The 10884-nt window shown below is 39.9% G+C and overlaps 1 protein-coding gene across 2 annotated transcripts in view; it reads left to right on the forward strand.

The window, feature by feature from the left end:
- TMEM192 (transmembrane protein 192) overlaps nt 1-10519 on the forward strand; it is a 44962-nt gene extending 34443 nt beyond the window's left edge. For both annotated transcript variants that reach the window (XM_054030419.1, XM_054030420.1), the window contains 2 exons: nt 5208-5310; nt 10022-10519. In XM_054030419.1, the coding sequence (XP_053886394.1) occupies nt 5208-5310; nt 10022-10145 (227 nt within the window). In that variant the 3' untranslated portion in view covers nt 10146-10519. The remainder of the gene's footprint in view (nt 1-5207; nt 5311-10021) is intronic.
- The last annotated feature ends 365 nt before the right edge of the window (nt 10520-10884 follow it).

Below are 10884 nucleotides of genomic sequence, written 5' to 3' on the forward strand. Positions count from 1 at the left end.
CCTTCATGTGCCTTAACACAAATATTCGTTGAAACTGAGCTTCACACCCCTTTAAAAGATGACGAGTCTTTGTAATCCCATCTAATTGATGTCCATTCAAGATGTACTGCAAAATTGGAAAAGCAAGTGAGGGCTTTTTGGGTGTGGGGGAGCAGGAGAGACTTAAATTGATACAGAACCACACATAGTAACTTCATGCACAAATTCTGTTTAAAGGCCAAACTCCTGAAGTAAAATGAATTTGTAATGGGTTACAGCACTGAAAAGGTGTAAACTAAATGGTGGGATAGCCCCTCAGTTTCTATCTTGGTATTTCTGACAGAACAGCACTACCTGAGTGCAAGCATTAAGGCTCTCTGTTAGGATGTTTGGTTTTATCACAGAACTTGGAGCATTTTTCTCTCAAATGCTTGAATTCTCCTCCCCCCCCCCCCCCCAAAAAAAAAAAAAAAAAAAACCAAAAACAAAAAAACAAACACTTGCCTGGCATTCTTTCTAGTACACAGGTGTCTGTTAAAGTATGTCTTTCTAAGATCAAAGTAGTGTTGATGAACATTTTAAGTCAGTTTGAGGACAGGTGTACATTAGACACTTTTGCCAGTATAGTAACATAGGCTGGAGGCATAATTTTCTTACAACAGGTATATACTAGCAAATCCTCCTATGGAGATGCAGTTTATACCAGCATACAAATGTTTTTGCCAGTACAGCTTTTCCCTCAAATGAGCATAAGCTAGTATAAACTGCGTCTACACTAGGAGGGTTTGGTGGCAAAACTATACCTGTCACTATAGCTTCAAGTGTAGACCTGGCCTAAGGAACTCTGAAGCCTCTCAGGTTAGGTAATTCTCTTATGATAAACTACTTTTGGTAAGCTTTTCTTCTCCCCTCCAGAAGTGTTATAGTTTAATCTATTCCTGATGTAGCCTTCTTATTTGTTTTTAAACTAAAGCAATCTTTTCACTTATGAATTACACTAACTCAGCTGAAAGATCATAAACAATCTCAAACAGGGTTATACCAGATTTCCTCTTCTGGCACCAGAAAGTAAATTTCTTATTCTCTAACATGTGTGAGCCAGAACGGGTTGGTAGATTTTTGTATTGTTAGCAAACCACTTACATTGTCACTTGAAATAGTCCCACAACACTGGCTAATGATTGTCTTGCAATGGTCCTCAAAACATACTGGGGACTGTTCCAGTCCCAAACATTCCCTGCCCTGGAGAGTTTACACATGTTTTATTCAGTGCTGAACTTAATTTAGTTCTTAATGGAGCATAAAGTAACTATACTGGCTAGGCACAAATGTCTCTAGTCTGCATCTTTTTGTGCTGTGGAGTTCAGTTAACTATATTATAACTATATAATTCCTGAGCCAGTTAACTATATGGCTCAGGAATTAAAACTGCCTGGAAAAAGGTGAGATGGGAAGAAGTCAACATGTTTGTATAGCTTAAAAAAATACAGCCCTGAAGCCAGAAAACTCTAGTACAGAAACAAACAGCACTGAGTCATAATTGTCCTGTTTTCTTGTATTTGTTAGCTATACAGTTCATTAGTATATTTAGTAATCTGTGAAGCATCGATGCATTTGTATGAACACAAACATTACAATCCAGTATGCAGAAGTAGATGTAAAGCAGGTTTTACATAGGTACTTGAAGTCTGTGATATCCCACTTTTTGCTATTGGTTAAACATGTTGTTCTGGCACAAGCTTGTTAAGGAACGAGTAGCTTTGTATTCCTAGTTGACCGCCACTCTTGCTGCCATGGGAGACAATTGATATGGAATCAGTATTGACTATCATATGCTACATAGTAATCCCCAATAGCAGAGAATCTCTTGGATTGAGATGTTCTTGATTTATGGGATACAGTGTAATGTAAAGAACTCTATAAAAGCAGGCTAGCATTGAATGAATTACTCTGGAGTCCAAATTCTGAAAGCTCGTTTCTTTCACACCAATATTAAATCCTCTTTTAAAACACTTCCTAAATACAGGCATTAGAAGCTTCTGGTTACACCCTACCCTATCCTACATACTACTTGCTGCACTGTTGAATGTCTGTTCAGAGGCTTGCAGTGTCCCAGACCAATTTGTCTTCCTGCAATGAATCTTTAAACCTGCTTCTAGGCAGTCTACTCTTCTGTATACAAGGAATTGTGATGTAATTTCATGTCCAAGCAGAACAAACTGGGCTGTAATACTATTTTAATGCCTAATACCATAGGCCAAATCAAATTTGCCTACATGAAGCGCTCCTTGTTCCCCTGTGACACTGACACGATACTGTAAATCCTCTTTCTACAACCCAGAAATGGGCACTGAAAGCCAGCTTTCCCTTCTCCCCTGTCAATATGCCTCCCTCTTCTTTTGGAGGAACCACCTCCTGGAGGGTGTGACCAACTTTGTATCCAGTGCCATTAATTCCTTAGCTGCTGATTGGTGACTCATCTTGAAGGATGCTAATAAGTACTAGTTGCAATGGGGGAACCTGTCCACCAAGGCTTTGTCTAAACACATAAGCTGTACCACTTCAACTGCACTGGCAGGAAAAATCACTTCCCCTAACCAAAATAGCTACTTACTTGTCTGCAGTTTTATGCTAATTTCAGTCCTTAATTAGGTCATTGAATGAAATGGTGGCAACTTACTGTCAATACAGAGCTGATGTAAAACGTAGTGACACATATGTGAGACTTGATATCTGATCCTCCTGAGTTGGTGGGGGGGTGAGAGGAAACTTCAAATCTATATTCAACTAAAATGAACTCTTCTTGGCTATTCTCTGCTCTTGGCAGCAATGGGAGGCACCTTATGACTTGTCTCTATTGTCAGCAGAGATGTAATTCTTTAAACTCTGCACTTATAATACTGCCAAATTAAAAAGATTAATATTGTCATGGACAAGTCATGTTGGAAATTCCTGGTATCTCCTTAAGCTGGTTTTCTCTGTATAATACTGTGATAGATGTGATAACTTCCTAGCCTGATATGGCTAATCTCTTGAGGGTCTTGTCTTATTCTAGCAAAGTGACCTTTTAATAAACCCTACAGCATTCTTGACTGGTAAAGGACAATTTCTTCCACATAGTTAGGTGCCAAAGTAGCTTGATTCATTTTCATAGATCCAGATTGTGATAACCTTCCTCACAGGTAGTCCCAGTTACTTCAATAGGGCTGCTTGTGGAGTAATGTTAGGGTATCTGGCCTGTAAACAATATATTTTCCTAATGGTCTACCTCTGCTCAGAGTGTAATCATGCTAAGATCTACACATCCCCATCTCCCATTGATTTCAAAGAGGATTGAGGGTGCTTGGCACCTTGCAAGATTGGACCATATGTGGGGGATCAGATCAAAGCCTTCTATGTATCCAGTGTATATGTAACAGGCATGACAAATTCTATGCTTTCCTCTCAATTCCATATTGTTCTGTCCCCCAATTTAAATATAATGAAGATGACTATTTGAAGGACTTATTTTTCCTTCCTCAGTGCCTGTGAACTTACAATAGGCTTAAACTTCATTCACACACTTGAATGACCCTTCTCAGATAAAGTTTGAGGTGGAAGCAGACCACTGAGGGACAGTCTGGTTTGATGACTTTACAACTTGCTGAGACACTTCAGCATTAGTTATTCCTATGATCAGTCAGACAACTTGCTTCTGTATAGCAGGTGGCCTAGGAAAACATCCTTTCCTCGCTAGAGAGGCTGGAATAGAAGAGAATGGACCATTACATAAAGTAGGTCATCCAAACTCTTATTTTAATGTCTGTTCTCTAACCAGATATACTGTGTGATACATCTCAAGGTCTGAGTCCACACTAACCTGGATAGCCCAGAAAGGATCAGATACTGGGGCTCAGTTCACTTTCAAGGGGTATTATTTTCAAAAAGGTCTGTTACAATTATTAGCTTAGTTTTTAAAGCTGAATGTTTAAAGTCATTTTGATCTCTCTATACTTGTAAATTAGTAGAGATTATACTGTTTCACATGCATTTGCATGATACTGCAGTATTTGAGTTGCAGAACTGCTGGGGAATAGTATTAAAAATGTACTAATTTTTCCATGATAGTTTAAAAGACAAGTTATACATGCTTAATCCTCATGGGGGACTGTTCTTGCACTTGGACTGAATTTGTAACCTAACTATTTCTGGATATGTTAGGAAGTATAGATTATGGACATTTTTCAGTTTCCAACTGGCACCATTAATGGCAGTCTTGTCAGCAAACTGTGTGTATTGATTTTAGGCATGAAGATTGAGCTACCGTGTTATCCCTGTAACTGGTCCTCTAAAATCAGATGGAGGCATACTGGCCCCAACTACACTACCCTTCCCTGTGTTTAAAAATGATAGCAGCTTCTAACAACTGTTACAGCCAATGTGAATAGGGTAAAGTGCATCAAGAACTGACTAAAATCTGCTTTTAGTTTAAAGCATATTCAGCATGGACTATGATAATGGAGACTCATTTAAGTGGTATCCTATAAATGCACACATAGGGCGCACAATCATAACTCTTCGGGAATTGACACAATCTGAGCAGCTAGTAAGTCCTTAAATAATGTGCGTTAACAATACAGAGTGAAACCCCACACAAATATCAGGACTTTCATGGGGATTCTCTGAAATGTAATATAGTTATTAGGACTGGTTGATCATAACTATACAGCACTCTCACACAAGATACTGCTGTACATGAGATTGGAATGCTGAAAATAGAAAAGGAAAATGACCACTAATGATACAGACAACATGGCTCCTAGCCTGCTCTCTAAAGAGTTGTTTTGTGAACTTGGCAGATTTGTACACCATTAAGAACAAGACAGTACAGACAGGTGAGCAAGCGAGTTTCATCTTACCTTTCCTGAAAGATACCGGAACATTCCCCACCTCCCCAGCTCTTGGGGTAGGGTGCCCGGTAACAGCCTTAAGTGCAAGCAGAGTGCTGCTTGGGGTTCTCGCAGCTAGTGCAAGCGCCACAATGCTAGGCATGCCCTTATGCAATTTTGAGCAGCAGGACCAACGGAAATGCCAATTCTTAACTTGTAACCTGACCCTCTTGTTGGGTTCCCTGGTTCTCCCTTAATGTAACCTTTGAGGCAGGTTTTAACCCTGTGTAGGACTCTGAGTTGAGGAGCCAGACCATGCTATTAAAAACTGTCTGCATTAACTACCTCTTTTTATTTCAGTGAAAATAAGCAATTTCAACAAGGCCAGGCCAAGGCCTGATATAATTGAAGAAGAAAAGATGTATGCTTACCCCAGTCGCATTACCTCGGAGATTGGATTCAGGTAACCTCTTCTGTTATCTTCAGTTAGTTTATCTGGGTAACTTTGTAAACACTTAGTATCAATTTCTGTACAGAATGGTGTGTGGGACCTTAAAGCTGTAAGGAAAAATAGAAAGGTGATATTAAAATCCTTAATGGACTTCTGTAGCGTTTCAGCTGCTGTATTATAGAGACGAAAAAATCAGAAACTGTCAAGATGGTCCCCCTCAGCAATGGTAACTTGATAAATACAAAAATACTTAATCATGAAAAGGGTATGTCATTGCCTTAAAAGGTACATAGGGGCCATATGACCATTATTGGAAAAATTTTATATGAATCTCTACTATGATGTGCTAAACATAACTAGCTGTGTTTATTAAACTAGCTGCACTTAATCTCCTAACATAGTTGGTTTTAAGCAGTCTGTGGAGAAATACTGCTGTCTTGGATGTTCTTTCAAATGTGTCTTAGTATAAACTAAGAAGCTCTTGCCCAGAATGAGTTGGGTTGTTAGCTGGGAGGGAAGTGAATTGGGTGCTCTTTGCTAGAAGGTCAGAAGTGGTGTGTGGGGGGGTGTAGTGTGTTCTTTTGCAGCTTGAGGTCAGGGATTTCTCTCTTAGGCTGGGGTCAGGAGCATCTGGCAGCTGGTATAGGGTGAGAAGTATATTTCCACTTTTGGAGAGGAATTCTACAGATATTGCATATTTTGTGTGTGTTGGCAGAGGGCAGAGACCATGAATAAGCCTATTTGCAGAGACCAGTCATTCAGCCTGCTCATGTTAACCTGACAAACACCCTGACCCATGTACTTTTTTGACTACTATATATTTCAGCAACTGCAAGGTGTTCAAATGTTTGTATTAAAAGATTAGGGTACTGGTTGTGGGGGAACTACTCCCCCTCCTTGCATCGAAGCTAGACTGCACATGTAGATCAAATCTGTGACTAAATACCCCATAGGTCATGGCATACTAGCATGGAAACAGTCTGGTGGTGGGGTGCTGAGAGAAAGATCTAACAATTCTGCTAGTCAGTCTCTTCTGAACCTTGATGTTCACAATTTCAAACTTCTATGCACTTTCTGGAGAAACTGATGTGCAGCCCCTCCCCACAAACGAGCAGCGCAGAAACCCAGGATGTAGGGAAGGTCTTCAGTGGTGTTATCTTATCACAATGTCTGCCTATTTGGGTCGGTGTCTCTCACTCACTCCTGTGTGTGTGTGTGTGTATATACATTATATATATATATATATATATATATATATATATATATATATATATATATATATATATATATATATATATATATATATATATATATATATATATAATGTGTGTGTGTATATAATGTAATGTATAAGGGATCACAACGCTTATTGATTCAACTCCCCAGGGGCGGCTCCAGGCACCAGGGCAGCAAGCCGCTGGGAGCAGCCTGCCGGTTGCCGTGGAGGCGGCAGTCAGGCCACCTCTGGCGGCGACATGCCTGCGGCAGGTCTGCCTGTCCCGTCAGTCCTGCGCCTTCGGCTTTGCCGCCGCCCAAACTGCAGATCTCCCACAAGCATGCCGCCAAAAGCTGCCTCACTGCCGTGCTTGGGGTGGCAAAATACATAGAACCGCCCCTGCAACTCCCCTCTTGACTCAGTCTCAAACATTCTGAGAACATTTCTGCACCACTCTGTAATAAGACCACCTGTGCTGAGCAAGAGACTTATTGACCCCTTGATTGTTTAAAGAGCAGGTCTACTGTGAAAAGTTCTGTAAAAGGAGGACAGATATTGGAGAATTCCACGCTTTCTTGTTCTTTCTCAAATGTCTACTTAAGAATAACTTTGCAGGGCTGACAATTCAAGTTGGGATCTGAGAAGAGCTGTTCCCTTTCTTCTCATACTTACCCAATAGTAAAAGTCCTGCAGGCTGTCTTTTGCCCTCAATAACATGTGCAGCCCTGTTGGCTTAAGTGGATTTGTACTGGTGTAACTGACAGGCCTGGAACTGTAACTATTAAACAACTCTATTGATGTACAAGAAGAGACTGCAGCTCCATTCTCAGGGCTGCGCTGGCTCTGTAGGGTTAACAAGAATACAAACTAGTGAAGCTTCTTAAATGTGGCACTTTCTGTGCCAAGTTACTCTACAGAGTAGAACTGCACTCTAGTACATGTAGTACACCTCTACCTCGCTATAATGCTGTCCTCGGGAGCCAAAAAATCTTACCGCATTTTATAGGTGAAACCATGTTTTATATCGAACTTGCTTTGATCCGCCGGAGTGCGCAAGCCCCTTCCCTCCCCCTCCTCCCCCCCCGGGAGCACTGCTTTACCATGTTATATCTGGTCGCGTTATATTGAGGTAGAGGGGTATTGTACTCCGAAGTACACAAAAGTATGTATTTGGGTATATGTGGACAAGACTCTACGCATGTTCAATCACCCGTTTCAAGCTTTATAAAAGGCTTAAGTTTATTAGAGCCCAAATTCTAAGATTTAAATGTGAAGTGCTCCTCCTAATGTGTTCTAAATAAATAATAAAAAAAAAAATCCTTTTGGATTTCCAAAAGTCCTCTCTAGGCCAATAAGAATGAAACTTCAGCCACCATGTAATCTTGACTGTTACATGTCTGAAAAAAGGCCAATGGATGGCACTACTCGTACCAATTATAGTTAAGGTTGCAAAACATTCTCCATTAAAGATCCTGTTTTCAGTTGTATAACTACTAGACTTTTGCTGTTTGGGCTGAAATTTTCCAATTCAGATATCTGCCTCTGAACTTTTGGAACATTTTCAGCAAACATGGTTCAGCCATCTCAAAGAAAGAATGTGGGAAAGATTCTTCTTATCCATGGCTTATTTGTAGGAATTATTGTTTTTTAATTGTGTGGCTGACCAGCTGTAGCATTTCCATACTCTGGAGGGACTCAAAACTTGGCACTTTACTGTCAGGGGTTTTGTTCAGGGGGCGGAGGGGAAATAATACTATATGCACAAGGAGTTGAATTAAAGTTGAACCAGGTAACCTTAAATCTGGCACTTGCTAGTCTAGAGTGCTTGACTTTGTAACTTGAATGTTTAAATATAGTTCTTTTGGATTTACTTATTAGCATAATGGTGTTGGTGCTGAACTGCAAAGGAAAAACCGATCCAAGTAATCACTTAGTATGGAGGACACTGCTTCTTGAAGTCTCCTGTGAACTATTTTCAACTGCATCATACAAACAAGTGCTGTTCATTATTAGTTTAACTGTAAATTGGAATGCATTTTCCAGGGGTCTAAATGAGGCTAATGACCACTAAATTATAAACCTTCCTATCTATTCTTCTTGACTTTTTATGGTAAGTAACTTCTTAATTCGGGGTATAGGAAGAAGCCATTTATAGCATTCTTTAGTACAAAAGAACTGGCTAAATTCTAGCCAACAGCCAAGCACTTTGCATTTGATACTTTTGTAGGGTGACCAGATGTCCCGATTTTTTTGTAGGGACAGTCCCGATTTTTGGGTGGTCTTCTTATATAGGTTCCTATTACCCCCCCCCCCCACACACCTCCTGTCCCGATTTTTCACACTTGCTGTCTGGTCACCCAATACTTCAGCCTTTTTCTTAACATCAAGCCATGTAGTGTATTTATATACATGTTCTATTTTGGTTATGATTTGATAGCAATATATTAGAAGGCATTTCAAAGAAGCCTATCCAGAATAGAGTATTTCAGTGCAAGTATGCTACATGGCTTGAAGCTTAAAAAGCTCCATGCAAACCAGAGCAAACCATATTAAGCCAGCTACAACAAAATGAAACAAAACTTGTTGATGTACACTATTGAGGCACCAAAGAAATCTTTGAATGATGAGTACAACACTAGTTTATAGCTTTTACCAAAACTCTTCTGTCCAAATAACTCCTGAATATTATTGTAATGTGGTCACGTAACCATGTTGCGTTTGGCTGAAGATGTTTAACGCTAAAGGTAAACTATTTGCCTCTATAAACCAGGCCCTGGAAGAAGGCCTGTGTTTAATGGCTAACTCCCTACCCTTACCCTCTGACCCTTTCCCCTTAGGGTAATTCTGTTAAATTTGAGACCAGGTGGATTTTTAACCACCTTATTGAAAACCACAATAGAATTCAAATGAATGCTTACTTTACTTGCTGTATGGCATCCTGGGATCAATTTCACTCCCTGCTGGGTGGCCCCGGGCAGATGAACCTTCCTCTCTGTTCAGAATCTGTCTCCTCTTCACTCAGAGAAGCTTTTAACTTGAGAGAGAGAGAGAGTGGAGTTATGCATGTGCCTTGTAATCGTCATATGCATAGGCTTCCCAGACCGATCCAACCACAGCTTCTTTTGCTATCAAAGAATATGGAACTCAAACATGTACTACAACATTAAACAAAACACACGGTAAAATGCTGATGGGATGGACATTGAAACTAGAAGGGCAAACGTGCCTTGCCCCAGGGACCCAGGAAGATCTAAGGGTGCTGCCTGTATGGGGCCTCTCCAATCCCCTAACACCCATATAATTTTGCTAAAGGCTCAGATATTCCTCTTATGGCCCAAACTATTGTCTCAGAGTAGGAAAGTAATCAAGAGGAACTAAACCAAAGGGGTTTGTAGAAGTATCATCAGTTAGCTCCAATCTCCTTTATGAGTAGTGATAAAAAAAATTGTAATATAATCGTTTAACGCACATTGTGAATGACTTTCCTCCTTTTCTTATGTCTTCAAGGGAAAGCTCAAGTTTGGAAGAAATAGTTGAAAAGCAAGGAGATGTGATAGACTATCTCCAACGACACAATGCGCTGCTCAGCAAGAGACTACTAGCACTAACATCACAGCAAATCAGAGGTTAGAAATATCCAGGAAGCTGCTGCTGCATTTTAAGAGGAATCCAAAGCAATGTAATTTGATTTGGAGGATGGACAACTCCACTTGATTACTGTCTCTAATGGAAGTAATATAGCTCTCAAGTTGGAAGTATGAATTCTATTAGAAGTGTAAAATCTGCAGCTGGAGATATTGTCTATTTTGAACAAACTTTCTTTGAGGATGTTAACTTTTGCTGGGCTGAAGTTGGACCTGAGCTCCCTGACTAAACTTTGTTTTAATGTTGTTCAATTGAGACTTTTTTGCACTGTTGTAACAAACTCCAAACTACCAAAGTCTTCTGTGCTTCTAGAACTCAAATATTTGTTTTCCCAGAATGAAACATTGCAGGGTATGGCTCCTTCTGACTTTCTGGATTTCTTATGGTAGAGGTTGTGATGAAATCAAATATTGTAACATGCTATAACAACTGTGCTCATTGTCTACCATGTTAAATTTTTAAAGGCTATTTATTTCAATATTCCTTAAACACACTTCTACAGTTGGAGTGGAAGAGTCTATAGGGCAAATTGAAGAGACTCAGTTTCTGGATCAGTGTCTTTTGCTGTTGTGTGTTAAAAAGAGTAACTACACAAATGGGGAGATGAAGCAAAGATGAATAATCAGGTGTTTTGGTCTAAAACACATCCAAGTCTCTTTGTATGCAGGAAAAATAGGATTTCACGTCACTAAGCATAGTAAGTAAAAACTAGGCTCGCAGACATT

The sequence above is a fragment of the Malaclemys terrapin genome, chromosome 5, assembly GCF_027887155.1.
Source record: "Malaclemys terrapin pileata isolate rMalTer1 chromosome 5, rMalTer1.hap1, whole genome shotgun sequence".
Taxonomy (NCBI): Eukaryota; Metazoa; Chordata; order Testudines; family Emydidae; genus Malaclemys; species Malaclemys terrapin.